Below are 14,817 nucleotides of genomic sequence, written 5' to 3' on the forward strand. Positions count from 1 at the left end.
GTTTTGCATAACTACTTCCTGAACACAAAGTATTTCATGGCCCCCAGCCTTCTGTCAAGCTGAGTCATTTATGCCTCCAGCCTCTGCCATTACTTGCTGACAAATAAATGCCTGTGCATGGTAAGAGCCCCAGAAGCACCTTCCACAAAGTAATGTGATGAGGCAGGCTTCATACTTGATTGTATTCAGGGTTGAGCAGTGTTAGTAATCAAATGATAAAAATCAGAGTAATGATGGATACAGTTCAGTAGCCCCGCCCCCACTTGTGCCCCTCCCTGCTTTTACCCGTCTGTCTTTGAATGTGAGTTAGCTTTTCCTCACTTGAGGTGGGGAATGTTGCCTGTAGCTGTGGTTCCACATGTTCCACTTGCTTCCGGGGTCTCCAAGTGCACACACCGAATAGAAAAGGATGAAGAAGCCCAGACCGGGTTGGTCAGCATGATGTCTGTTCAGCTGTGAGTGCTAGTGGGGAGGAAGCCTCCGCCTAGAATCAGCATTCCAGCTCTTTATTCAGTGAAACAGCTCTCTTGGACGATATTAGATGAAACAGCTTGTGCATGTATATTTTATTCTGGGTGGGGAGGGGCAGGGAGCGAGGACGATATATCTATAAACCTTGGAGGGTGAATATATATCGGCTGGGGCTTAAGGTACTGGGAATGCATCGTTTGCATGTTTTCCAGGGGCTTGCTGTGCAGGTTTTTATCAGGAGAAAGGAAGTTGAGCCTGTGATTTCTCCAATGACTAGGTTGCATTCCTCAGGTAGAGGGTGTGGGGGTTGGGCTCCCAGGTAAGGTCTGACAGAGGAGAGGAAAGCATGCTGAAGAAGCGAGTCCTCCATTTTGTGCCAAGCTCAGGAAGCTGTCCAGGCATGGTAGACTATGGCCATAATAGCGGGGTTTCCCACCATGTATCTGGTGCACTAGCTGCCCTCCTGTGTTCTCCTAGTCTGCTGAGGTTGGTTTGATCTCTACACACGCTTGGTCCCTTCTGTCTGTGATGCTCTTCCGGTTGTCTTGCCTGGTGCCTTTCCTGAAGCCCCAAAGTGATTAAGCACCCCTGGGTTGCCTGTCTGTACCGCCTGACATGTGTCCTCAGCTGTGAGTCACTTGGCTTTTGTTTTCACTACCCCCGTACTTGGGGACTTACTGTATTCTGTAAGTTGTCACCCCAGATTTCGATTGTCTTCTCTGGCTCCAGAAGCATCCAGATTAGAAAAGTGCATTTTTGTATATCTATGCTGGAGACAGATCATAAGGGCTCTGAATGGATATCGGCTCCTTGATAGACTCCTTAAGAGGACAGCAGCATTGGGAGCTGGTGAAAGGTAGCAAGCAGGTAGGGCCTGGTTTCGTATCCTATCAGCCTTGTCTTTCCCAACGCCTTCCAATACTCGTTCCTGATTCCAATTATTTGGCTTCACCATATCATCTCCACGATGGGGGACTGATCCCTAAGAAAACCTAAATCAACTCTTTCCACCTTGTTTATGTCAGGAATCGTCCCTGTGATGGGGAGCCAATGTCTTACATCCTCCTCTACAGGAGTCAGGTGTGGTTTGTCTTTGTGCCAAGTGTCCACGTAGTGCCTTGTCCAGTTGCGGTGCTAGGGCAGAGTGTGGGGTAAGTATCCCCCACCTCTTCTCCCCACAACTCCCTAAGATTTGTGGTGTTCTGGGTGGGCTTAACTGTCAACTCAACACAGCCTGGAGAATTAGGCCACAATGGCCTAAGGGCATGGCTGTGGAAGATTGTCTTGTCAGTTGATGTAGGAGTGGTGTCAGCCCACTGTGGGTGGCACCATTCCTAGGGCAGGGGGTACCTGGGCTACGGAGAAAAGCTAAGCATGGGCCAGCCACAGCTGTGACTTCCCTAGACAGAGGTAATGAATGCTGTGTGTAACAGCAAACAAAGCTACTTTCAATTTCTTCCCTGTGTTCCTAATTTGACTTCCCTCAGTGTTAAGACTATATACCCTTTCTGCCCATAGTTGCTTTAATTCCAAGTATTTTATCAGTGAGAGACAGGAAACTAGAATACCTGGTATCCTAGTCGCTGTCCCATTGCTGTGAGGAGACACCATGACCAAGGCAAATTATAAGAGAAATTTAATTTGGTGTTTTCCTTACAGTTTCAGAGAGGTAGTCCATGATAATCATGACAGAAAGCATGGCAGTAGGCAGGCATGGCATTGGCATGCTAAGAGCTTATACCTTATCCACAAGTTGGGGGCAGAGAGAGTGGGACCAGGTCTGGCATTGGTTTTTGAACCCCAAGACCACCCTGAGTGACACACCTCCTCTAACAAGGCCACATCTCCTTTTCCTTCCTAAAACAGTTCCACCAACTGTAAGGGTCCGAAAACCACCAAAGGAAGAACCCAGACTCAGATAGTGTGATGGTTTGTATATGCTTGTCCCAGGGAGTGGCACTATTAGAAGGTGTGGCCCTGTTGGAGTAGGTGTGTCACTGTGGGTGAGGTGGACCCTCACCATAGCTGCCTTGAGGCCAGTATTCTACTAGCAGCTTCCAGATGAAGATGTAGAACTCTCAGCTCTTCCTGTACCATGCCTGCCTGGATGCTGCCATGTTTCTTTCTTGATGATAATAGACTGAACCTATGACTCTGTAAGCCAGCCCCAATTAAATGTTGTCCTTTATAAGAGTTACCATGGTCATGGTGTCTGTTCACAGCAGTAAAGCCCTAACTAAGACAGATGGTATGCAAAAACAAAGAGCGTTTATTCCAATATTCAGAAACAACCAATACATGTGTGTGGGAGTGGATCAACCATTCTCAAATGGTCAACCCAGACAAAGGCATGCTGGCCTTTTTATAGGGAATCATGGGGACTCTCTGGAAGAATTAGATAATCTAAAATTTTACTGGTGGGTGTTAGGGGGTCACAGGTGGTCAGTGGTCTGCATTCTTATGTCATGAATATGAATTAACCATATGATGAGATAGGTCTGTCCAGTCAGTGTAGGTGGCTCATTTTGAGATAAGATATTTCTCCATTTTTGTGGTTATCTCTAGGCTGCTCTTTGGGAGGGGGTTTTGTGATCTTGTTCAGGATTTTATGGTCTTTTCTTAGAGCTAGTGTCTTACAACTTAGTTTCTGAGACTTGCGGTCTATTTCTGAAGCTGGTGTCTTACGGCCTTTTTAAAAATCAAGCCTGATCATTAAAAGGGAGACAAATGGGGCTTATGTTGCCCTTTCATTCTCCCCTTGAGAAAGGCCCACCTCAAATCCTTGAGATGTCTCTATAGGCTGATATTGTTGCTTAAGTGTCATCAACTGGACCGTAGAGATTCATTTCCATGAGTTTAACTAGAGCATTTATTGTTGGGCGGTGGATGATGCCTATCCTGAGGGACAGTCATAGTGTCTCTAATAGGCCCAAAAATCTGTCTCTATTTTTGAGTCTTTTTCTCTGTCATGAGCAGTCCCTCTTCTTCATATTTAGAGGTATCAGCTGCTTGTGTAGATGTAGGCGATTTCGTCCTTTGTCACTTTTAGGGCCTGAGTCGAGGCAAATAATTTAGCTTTTTGAGCAGAAGTCCCAGGAGGTAGGGCTGAGGCACATACTATATAGAGTCAGGAGCCGCCACCTTCTCACCCTTATACCTGGTTCCTTCAGTGAAGCTGTTCTCATCCATAAAGTTAAGATCATTTCCGAATCTTGCCAGGGGGGTGTCTGTCAGGTCTGGCCTCAGGTTCTGGATATGACTCATCACTATCGAGGACTTATTCATAATGTCCTGGAGGAATCCATAAGGTACTGGAGCAGCGTAGTCAGGTTTAAGGTGGAGGCGCGGTGGTATTTACTATGGGATGGGTTTAGGAGCAGGGACTGATAATGTACAAACCCGGCATGAGCTATCCAGTGGTCTGGGTTTTTTTTGAGAACTCCCTCAATGGCATGAGGGGTGGTTATAATGAGTTCTTGTGCCATGGTGATTTTATCTGTGTCCTTGACCAGGAAAGCAGTGGCTGCCACAATACTCAGGTAAGCTGGCCATTCTCGTGTGACAAGGTCTAATTGTTAAGATAGGCCACAGGTCTCTTCTAGTGCTGTTTGTAGTACCTTGGGAAGTCCTCTAGTCTGTCTATCTTCTAGAGCCTCCCTGTTGTTAAACAGGCTCTAGTCAGGAGCTCAGCCATGTGCTTCTCTTTTTAGCCATTGGAGTTTTCAGGGAATGTCAAGCTTACAGACGATTGATTTTTCTCTCGTCTCTAGGTCTAAGGTGTATGGGTGTGGTAGGCTTCTAGTAACCTCTTAAGAAATGACTCTACTCCTTACATTGTATAAGTTGTCTTATTTTAGACAGATTGGTGGGCCCCTAGTAGTCTTTCAGAGACCTCTCCTAAGAAGCTGTTGACAGACTTTTAGCCTCTCCTCACCAATAGGATTGTTGGGATCTCGGTCAGGACAGACCAAGGGAAAAGCCGCCGTGTCAGTGTTGGCTTGTGAAGTGGTAAGCTGGCCATTAGCACCCAGAACCAGTTTCTGAGCTGCCACTTGTAAGGGCTGTTGGCAATCATCCCAAGTGGTCTTGTGAGTAGCCATTATAAAGTCCAATATGTCTGTGAGGGCAGAGGGTTTCTTGGAACACTTGGGACTTTGCATCTTCTAGTTGTATAGATCATTAGTGGAAAAGGGGGATGTGTGTGGCCTGTGTGGTAGAATCTGTCTGCCTTGCTGTGTGGGCTCGTGTGTGGGGAGGGCTAGCTATGTTCCCTCTTACTTCCTCAGGGCCGTAATCATCTGCCATTTGCAAGGGATGCGTGTGTACAGGGAGAGGGTGATATGGGGACAGGAAGGAGTTTTCCTCCAGAGCCGAGGAAGCTAGGACTGTTGGCTTGCAATTTTTGGTGGCTCCATCTCTTTGACCTGTAAGATCAATGGGGTAGGTGGTTGGAAAGGCCTTAGAGGGGTTCTCCATCAGATGCTGTCAGACAGTGATGTATGGGACCTGGTCAGGGTGCCCGGGACTTCCCTATACAATACCAAGTAGATAGTAGAAGGTAGAAAGTGTTATTCCTGTAAAAAAAGAACCAGCCAGTTCCCCGACTGTACAGCAAGGCCCAACTTCCCTGCCAGGCCTATGAAGTCCTTGATATGTGACTAGAATAGGCCCAGAGGGGGTGAAGCTGGTCATCTGCTCTGTGTTAGTTCTCAAGGAAATAAAAATGAACAAATAAAACACAAACACAGAAACATAAAAACAAGCTTACAGGGGTCCAGGAAAGAAACCAAAAGGAAGCCGATGGCAGCCCATCCCAAAAAATGGGCTCTGACAATCAGGAGGGTCCTGCCAGTCTCCAACAAAGCCTGTGTTGCACTGGTGTTCTCGGAAGCCAACTGAAAGGAATCCAAAGGCGGTGGTGGGCTCCACCGGCTGGGAATAAGAACCCGTAAGTGTCCACCAGAACCTGGGTCAGAATGGAGCTCTCTGTTGACTGAGCAGGAGCTGGGGAGCATCCTCCAAACCTCCCCCAACTCTCCCCTACCCCCAGCCAGGAGGGACCTGCAAGTCCGCTTGCACTACCTCTATTTGGCCTCTAGGTTGTGCAGATAAAAGAAATCACCCCCACATTGAACAAGATGGAAGACTACTCAGAAACACAACAAAGACAAGACACACACAGCACACTGAGGTGCACCCCAACTCACCTGCTGAGAGCGAATTGTTCTCCAAAAAACACTCTACTATTGAGTCAAGGGGGACCCCAGCATTTCCCAGCCCATGCACAAATGTAAGGGTCCAAAATGGCTAAAGGAAGACCCCAGACTCAGATAGTATGTAAAAACAAAGAATGTTTATTCTGTAGCCACAACCAGCATGTGGGGGTCAACCATTCTCTAAACTGGTGACCCCCAGACAAAGGCACGCTGGCCTTTTTATAGGGAATTGTGGGGACTCTCTCGGAGGATTAGGTAATCTAAAATTTTACTGGTGGGTGTTAGGGGGTCACAGGTGGTCAGTGGTCTGCATTTTTATATCATGAACGTTTAACCATGTAATGAAATAGGTCTGTCCAGTGTAGGTGGCCCACTTTGAGATATTTCTCCATTTTTGTGGTTATCTCTAGGCTGTTCTTTAGGAGGGAGTTTTATGATCTTGTTTTAGGGTCTGATCTTAGAGCTGGTATCTTATGACTTAGTTTCTGAGACTTATGGTCTATTTCTAACTCTGGTGTCTTATGGCCTTTTTTGAAATCAGGCCTGGCCCTTAAAATAGTGACAAATGGGGTCCTTACATGGAGGCAATGGGGTTTATGTTGCCGTTTCACAACTATGGACCAAGCATCCAGATACATGTCTATGGACGCCATTTTCATTCAAACTACCTACACCTTGCTTGCTTGCCTCCTTACTGCCAGACTGAATTCAGATCACTAGTGATAAGTCTGTGTCCTATACTGTCTTACGGTTACTGTTCCTGTGAGGAAATACCATGACCAAAGCAACCTGGGGAGGAAAGGGTTTATTCACCTTGCCCTTTCACATCATACTTCATCATGAATGGAAGTCAGGACAGAAACAAAACAGGACAGGAACCTCGAGGCAGGACGTGATGTGGAGAATTAGTACTGCATACTCGCTTGCTCCTCGTAGCTTGTTCAACCTGGTTTCTTTTAGAACCCAGGACCACCACCTCAGGGATGGCCCCACCCATAATGGGCTAGGCCCTCCCCCATCAATCACTAAGGAAAAACAAAAACAAAACAAAACCCACAGCAGTGGCTCTCAACATGTGGGTCACAACCCCCACCGGGATCACGTATCATATCCCATATCAGATACTCACATTACAATTTATAACTAGCAAAATTAGTTAGAAAGTAGCGATGAAATAACTTTATGGTTAGGGGGTCACCACAGCATGAGGAACTGTGTTAAAACGCTTGCAGCATTAGGAAGGTTGAGAACCACTGACCTATGAGATGCTGACTGACTAAACCAGGATCTGAAGGTGGTGGCATTTTCTTAACTGAGGCTTCATCCTTTCTGATGACTTTAGTGGGTCAAGTTGACATAAAACCAGCCAGCACGCTGGGTGTGGTGGCGCATGCCTTTAATCCCAGCTCTCGGGAGGCAGAGGCAGGCGGATTTCTGAGTTCGAGGCCAGCCTGGTCTACAAAGTGAGTTCCAGGACAGCCAGGGCTACACAGAGAAACCCTGTCTTGAAAAACCAAAACCAAAAAAAAAAAAAACAAGAAACAAAAAACCCAGCCAGCACAGATGCCAAAGCCTTCCAGTTATGTCTGACCTGCTGCATTTGGCATCAGTTTTAACTAATATGCCTCTTTGATGACACATTGATTACTTCCGTCTTCTCTTGCTTTTGTTTCTGATGATTGATGCCGGCATGTCTTTTCTATTTCTGTGTGCTTGAGTGTAGGTGAGTATATGTACTGCATGCATGCAGGGGGAAGCAGGGGTCCAGTGCTGGGTCCCCTGTAGCTGGAGCTACAGGTGCTTGTGAATTGCCTCACTCTTGAGTAGGGTCCTCAAAGAGCAGCCAGTACTCTTAACCATTGAGCCACGTTTTCAATGCCAGGTTCCCTGTTTTGAATCCATAATGGAAACTCTTGAGGTTGTGGGCCATCTCTATGGTTTAATTATTTTTCCATTTACTGTGGGGGGAGGGGATGACCTGCATGTGCCACAGAGCACATATACTAAGGTCCAAGGACAATGTGGAAGAGTCAGTGTCTTACTACCTTGTGAGTCCCAGGGGTTAAACTCTGGTCTTTAGGTATGGCAGGCAGAATCAAAGGTGGATAAAAAGATGTGTCTATAGTCATGGCTTAGGGAGAAAGAGACTCCCAGAGGTGGGGTCTTAGACTGGCAGGGAATTCTAGGTTTTCACTTTTATGTGACCCCCTTCCCCAGACCTTCAGGTTTGAGACCTTTGTACCATGATGATACAGTAGTAGAACCCAAGGGAAATCCTTCCTGCCCCACCCTCCCCTTCCTGCCGGGTCACAACCTTCTAGGAATTCCTGTTGGGTGAATAGCTAGAGAAGCAGCAGCCCAGCAGGACTCTTGAAGCAAAGGGTACTCGCTGGGTTTAACTACATACAGCAGGCAGGAGAATGCCTGTAACTGGGTCATGCACAGACCGAGAGTGTGTGTGTGTGTGTGTACGTACGTGCCCCCACTGCTTGATGTGCGACTAGCTCCTCACTCTCCTCCCCACTGAATGCAAAGGAGGGCAGGCTAGAAAACAACCCGGCTCTCTGTTAGCCTCTAATGACCTCTCCCCTTAGTTCACCGCAGTCAGCTCCCAACTACATTTCATGGCCTGTGGGACTAAACCTTGAGGTTTGGAAATATTGTAAGAGGCAGCCCTAGTCTCTGGTATGCAATACAAAAACAAAGTATTTTTCCTATTAGCCCGTGTTTGCATCATTTACTCTTCTAGATTGGAAAGCAATGCATCTGGAAGGGCTCTGGCTGCAGTATTTGCTCCTTGTCTGTGGGAGACTGGATTGACAGGTCTTACAATCTTCTCCTTCAATTTAGAGGCCTAGTAACTCTGGAAATGGAAAACACACACACACACACACACTTGGTTTGATCTGGCCAAAACAAGGACTCTGGAAATGGAAAACACACACACACACACACACACACACACTTGGTTTGATCTGGCCAAAACAAGGACTCTGGAAATGGAAAACACACACACACACACACACACACACACACACACACACACACACACACTTGGTTTGATCTGGCCAAAACAAGGCAGCCAGTGTTTTACCCACAGGAAGGAGTTAATTGGAAAGGCCTGGATATCACAACCCCAACCTCTCTATCAGGAAATACAGAGAACAGACAATTGCCTGCTTTCCAAGTTGTGCCCAGTCCAGAGGCACTTGTTTTCCACCTGAAATAATAAAACCCTGTATTTTATTTGAGTGTGTTGCCTGCACCCGTGTTTGTGCACCATTGTGTGCCTAGGACTGAAGGAGATGAGAAGAGCGTGAGAGATCCCTGGAACTGGGGTTACACACAGCTGTGAGCTTCCATGTGGGCCCCCGACAACTAAAAAGTGCTTTTAGCCCTGAGGCATTTCCCCAAATGTCCCACCCTCTAAACTCCTATTTTTCTCTTGGTCACTAATCAAGAGTCAAGTCCAAATAGGCTTTTCTCCTGGTTCTTAAGTTGCCCCAGAAAGGCCGTACAAGCCGATACTTTGTATACCTAGATAGTTACTTTCTTTCGATGTTTTCCGGATACTCCCCTCCCATCTCACACACCTCCCCCTCCCCCAACACACACACACTTTTCTTTATTCCCACTCTAGATATACAGTATCAAACTATGTAGCAATTCTATTTCAACTTCTCCCCCACTTAAGCTTCGGAGCAGGGTCACTTTCAGTGCCTCTCTAGCACTAAATACTAACCTGATAACTGCCATGCTAAACTCACCGTTGGATGTGAATCCCCCACCCTCCATCCCTGGAATCCAACCCCTAATCCTCAAGATGGCAGTACTAGGAGACAGGTCTTTCGGAAAGAAATTAGATCAGAGGGTGAAGCCTGTCACTGTGATTAGTATCCTTCTAGAGGGGCTGTGGGGAGCGCTCCTGCTCTCTTCCCACCCATCTGGAAGTCAGATGGCTCTCACCAGAACTGATCCCCACAGGCTCTGAGGTTTCAGAACAATGAGGAATGTGCTTGCTGGTTTATGAACCAGCCAGTTTGTGTGAGAGACACTTTTGTTATTCCAGCCCAAACTCAGTCAACTGTTCTTCAGTTTATATTGTCCACTTGGAAATTTCTAGGAATTAGGATCCTGTGCAGGAATTGAAACAACAACAACACAAAACCTGGCACTTCCTAAGCATGCAACATTCTTACTCCTCAGCGAAAGCTCAGCAAAGCTCAGGGTCCCAAAAGACTGTGTGTAAGTCAGGGAACTATGGGAGCTCTGTGCATGTTACCACATGTGAGCCTTCAGCAAGCGTGGTCAGACAGTACATGACCCGCTTACGTTTGAGAAACTATAATGTGGTCAGGACAGGCATGCACACCGGAGTCGCTGACAAACGTTTCCTGAAAGAAAACATGCACTGGTGCTTTTCAGTCTGTTAGTAGTTAATAAGGGCAGGGAGATAAAGTGTATTGAGTAGTCTTTATTAATGAGTCACACTGAGTTACTTTTCAGCATCAGTTCTTCAGTTAATCAGGTGAACAAGTATGATAAGCTAGCCTGTTTTCTGTGGGAATCTAAATGTAAAATAAATACAAAATACTTCTGTGGTTTAATGAATACTCAATGAAGCATTTTTTTCTGAGGTATTCCTTACGGTCTGGTTTTATCCAAGATCTGTCTCTTTTTTTTGTTTTATTTCCTCAAGAATAGTCTGTTAAACCACACAATGGATCTGTGAACTTGTGAGCTTGGGTATTACACATATTTTTTGATCTCATCATACAATACCAATACAAAAGCACCACCCATGCCTCTCAGTACATTGGACCAAGCACCTTTGAAGAAAGCGTTGGCTCCTTCATCTTTTGCAATCTTCCTCCAGCAGTCAAGTGTCCCCGTGTACATAATATCAGCTGTGGAGACAAACGTGGGTAAGGGCTCCTTTCCTCCCGAGTAACAGTTACCCTGTCTTCTAGCAACCTTAACTCGAGAACTCGGTTATGAAAAAGATCAGTTATGTAAAAACTGGAGCAATCAGACAGTTTACAGACTATGGGGCTAAAACTGGAAGGCGGGCTGAGGAAGGAGTGTCTGTCACACTCTCTGGATAACTTCTTATGGATGAGCGAACGAGCCCTGGCCTCAGATTACACTGCCCAAGATTGTGGAGGATAAAAGGTATGACTGTTGGGGTGTACAAAATCCCCTCACATTTGGTATGTGTGTGAGTGTATATGTGGGTTTTGTTTTTTGTTTTTTTTTACTTTAAGAATGGCCGCTTCATGCTTTTACCTATGAAGCTAAAACTCCCAAAGCAGGATGGTCAAGCCATTTCTCATTTAGCTAAAACATCCCATCTCATTTATACTCCCAATAACTATAATCGGAAGCAGGGGTTTTAAGTGTACAGCTAATTACTTCTTTGCCCTTGCTTATGCACCCAGGCTGTTAATGCTAAATACCTAGGGCCAACTCTAAAAACCTCATTTTGTTACGTTCTTATTTCTTTAATAAAAAGAACAAAATTCCCTTAAGGAAAAGCTAAAGGAGAAATTAGAATCTTGGTTTCTGAAGGCCTGATGAAGACATTTTGCCCTTCAACTTAGAAAAACAAGGCCTCGTAGCACTTGTGAGTGTATGTTCTCCAGGGGTAACACCTAAGATTCACACTTGGGGGAGTTCATGCTTACCCCCTTTCCGGCCAGACTGCATCATCATCCTACGACGAACAGTGTCAAACGGATAGGACACCAGCCCCGCCACCGCTGTCACACTCTGGGCAATCATCCAGCTCACGATAATGTGCACATTCTTGGGGTCTGGCAGCATCCCTGTGAGCAGAGCCAAGAAGCAAATGGCTATCAGGTGCTTCAAAAGCAGGTCAACGGAAGACAAGGCTACGGACCCAACGCCATACCCTGCCCTTCCACAAGAACCAGCTCCTCCCCCGAGGCCCCCTTACATGCAACCAGGCAAAGTTGGCTGCCGCTTTCCCTTAATCCAAAGAAGCTACAGCTCTATTGACACAGAGCTTGCTTCTAGTTCAGCTGAGAGACTAGCAGCTGTGTTGGGTTAGAGGGAGGCTTTGCCTCCTGAGTAGCTCAAAGCCACAGTATTTACCAGTACGGGAGACAGAGGCTCCTTTACCTACTAACTTATCCAAACCACATCACATTACCTCCTCAGAACTCAGGTTAGCTCAGAGGTAGGAAAGGCAACTAACACACAAAGGTCATCATGGAAGGGTAGATCACACAGAATCCTCTCTCCATAACCCCCTCCCCACACCTTCCACCCCAAAGCCCCCCTCTCACCCTTGGCAGTGTCATAGACTCCGAAGTAGGCAGCTCTGTAGATGATGATGCCCTGGACAGAGACACTGAAACCCTGGTAGAGACCCTTCAGGCCGTCCGACTTGAAGATCTTGGTGAGACAGTCGCCCAGCCCATTGAATTCTCGCTGGGAAGATCCCTTGCCCACGTCGGCAGCCAGCCTGGTCCTAGCAAAGTCCAGCGGGTAGACGAAGCAGAGGGAGGTGGCCCCAGCTGCCCCACCAGAGGCCAGGTTACCAGCAAAGTAGCGCCAGAACTGCTTATGGCGATCCACGCCTCCCAGGAAGATCTGCTTGTACTTGTCTTTGAAGGCGAAGTTCAGGGCTTGAGTGGGGAAGTACCGGATCACGTTGGCCAGGTTACCCCTCCAGAAAGAGAGAAAGCCCTGCTCCTTGGGGATTCTCACGACACAATCAATGATGCCTTTGTACTGCTTCTCTGCACTGATCTGTTTGCTGGCATGCTGGACCTAGTTTGGGGTGGGAGGGAGGAAGGGGTGGCAGAGGACAGGCAGAGAGAAGGGAAGACAGAGGGGGAAAAAGGATTTGTATTTCCTCAGTTTTTCTTATTTTTGTTTTGAAAGGATAGGGTCATCCTATATAGCCCAGGCTAGCCTGGAACTAAAAAATCATCCTGTGTTGCCTCCCAAATGCTGGGATTATAAATGTGCACTGCTATGCCCAGGGTTCCTCGCCCATCTTTCACTTTCAAGTGACAAGGGAGAATTCCAATTGTTTTTTAATGTATCAGGAAATCAGTTACCAAGAACATACCAATAAATGTTAGTTACTTGACTAAGCTAAAAAGCAGTCCAATTTCTCGACATTATAAGGACATTTGAGCGAAATTCCCTGCAGGCTTATGGGGAATGGCAATAAAGATCCCTCCCTCAAGGGCTCTTAACATGGTGAGCAGATGACAATGTCCCTGCTTTACTCGAATGTCCCCCGAGACAAGGTTGTCTTAACAGTAGGTGTCTGAAAATTTTCAAGCAGATAATTCAAGTGATTAGTGAGTTACTACTGCCGTGGCCAATCTGTTGGAGCATTTTGTGTTATGTTTAAATGCCCAAACGGCTCTTCCCCATTGAACAGCGTTTGCCTTTGAGATGGATCAGATGATGATGGCAGGCCCCTTCAATGACCGGGGAGAAAATTATATGGGGACAAGATGGCCAAGGCGGTCTGAATTTATCCTGAATATTACTTCTGGATTTCTGCCTCAGTGTCTCCATCTGTGAATACGGGCCAAGGACGATTCCTATCTTGCAGAGGTTATAGGAAAGATGAATGAAATCAATGTCAAGTTATAGCGCAGCGCACGCGACATAGAGCGAACCCCAGTCAATGATTAATCTGATGCTTCAATTGTCAAGGGTGGATGCAGATAAGAAGGTGCAGAGGATGTGGCCAAAGGGTGAGGCCCGCCTAAGAGGCCTTAGATGGAATGTCGCTTGCTGTACCGGGCACAGGATCTGGCTCGAGGTAGACCAGCTTCGGGGTGGGTTTCCATATATAGACACCCCAACGCGGGCGCCACCCGACACCAGGAATCTGCCACTGACGCTGGACCTGTATCTGCGTAGAGGGCACCTTCCCCTTCGCCTAGGCCCCGGGCTTGCGGCCTAGCACAGATTTTTCCGCAGCGTCGCGCGCGCCCGCGCCGCAGCATCCCCGCGCCCCGCCCGCATCCCTGCGCCCTGACGCGCGCGCCCCGCCCCGCATCCCCCCAGCGCCCTGCCGCGCCCCGCTCGCGCCCCCAGCCGTCCTGACCTGCAGCAGCAGTTTGACCCTCTCGATCGGGGCGACCGCCGTCTTGGAGACGGCGGCGGCGATGCCACCTGCCAGGAAGTCCTTAAGAAAGCTCAAAGCCTGATCCCCCATGCTGAAAGCCGGGCGCACACAGCCTGCAAGGAGCCGCTCGTTTGCTCTTGCCTACGCCCGGCCAGGCACCGCCACCCCGAATCCGTCCCTGCACGACGCGAAGGGACCGCCCGCCTGACCGCAGCCCTCCTTATATCCCCGGCTCGGCGTCTCGCGAGAGGAGGAGGGACCCCGGCGAGCGCGCAGCGCGCATTGGCTGGGCTGGTCCCTGGACAGCCCCTCTCCATCCCCCTCCTTTGCAGAGGGCATTGGGGGCGAAGACGCTTCCGGGAGCTAGGGGTGGGTTGGGGGCTGTGCCTGCAGCTTGGGACGTTTAAAGGGCAAATTCATGCTATCTGTCCCAGCGAGCCGAGGGAACACCGTGTCTCTGCTGCATGTGGACCGTTGTATTTATAGCTCACGAGGGTTTAGCCTGGGGACGACCTGGGGACAGAGAGGGGGCCCCTTGATGCTTCAAGGGAAGCTCTTTTTGACCTCGATCTTGCACCACGGTGCTTTTGGCCAAGAAGGTTTCAGGCTTCCACCCCTTCCCGTTGTCAGGGCGTTTCCAACTAGAGCTCCCTGCCTGGATTCGGGCCTCTGCAGAACTCTGCGTTTCTGCAAATAAATCATACTCCTCCCAAATACATACTAACATCTTTTTAATGCCATTATTGCCTCATAGTAGAGGGCAAGCTCCTGTCTCCGACTTCTCTCCATTCAATCCTTGAACCATTCAGTCAATAGAAAATATGTATGCACCGGGCACTCTGCGCCATCAGGGAAAAAGAAAAAAAGCAGAATGCAGCGGCGCTAGGTGGATTCTCAGTTTGGCAGTGAATGTGGATGTGTGGCTTTTCTGTTAACTCGGCCTGTCACACTGACACACAGGCCGAGGACTCCTAAGGAAAAGACTCTCCTTTATTAGCTCCTAGTCTCTCT

General features: G+C 47.9%; 1 protein-coding gene across 1 annotated transcript; it reads right to left on the bottom strand.

Moving 5' to 3' along the window:
* Positions 1-10,141: 10,141 nt before the first annotated feature.
* Slc25a4 (solute carrier family 25 (mitochondrial carrier, adenine nucleotide translocator), member 4) lies at positions 10,142-14,036 on the bottom strand. Its single transcript, NM_007450.5, has 4 exons — positions 13,786-14,036; positions 11,996-12,482; positions 11,372-11,512; positions 10,142-10,594 (listed from the first exon to the last, which is right to left on the bottom strand). Exons 1-4 carry the CDS (start codon positions 13,894-13,896, stop codon positions 10,437-10,439), a joined length of 897 nt encoding a protein of 298 aa, NP_031476.3. The 5' UTR covers positions 13,897-14,036; the 3' UTR covers positions 10,142-10,436.
* Positions 14,037-14,817: the final 781 nt, after the last annotated feature.

Source organism: Mus musculus, chromosome 8 (genome assembly GCF_000001635.26).
Source record: "Mus musculus strain C57BL/6J chromosome 8, GRCm38.p6 C57BL/6J".
NCBI lineage: Eukaryota > Metazoa > Chordata > Mammalia > Rodentia > Muridae > Mus > Mus musculus.

What these genes read in the sequence shown, in the direction of transcription:
- Slc25a4 (NM_007450.5), bottom strand. Translation starts at nt 13,896, where the DNA reads ATGGGGGATCAGGCTTTGAGCTTTCTTAAGGACTTCCTGGCAGGTGGC. An exon ending in GGGTCAAACTGCTGCTGCAG is followed by an intron (nt 12,483 to 13,785) that starts GTCAGGACGGCT and finishes ACCCCAAACTAG; the next exon opens with GTCCAGCATGCCAGCAAACA. An exon ending in AGTCTATGACACTGCCAAGG is followed by an intron (nt 11,513 to 11,995) that starts GTGAGAGGGGGG and finishes CTCTGCTCACAG; the next exon opens with GGATGCTGCCAGACCCCAAG.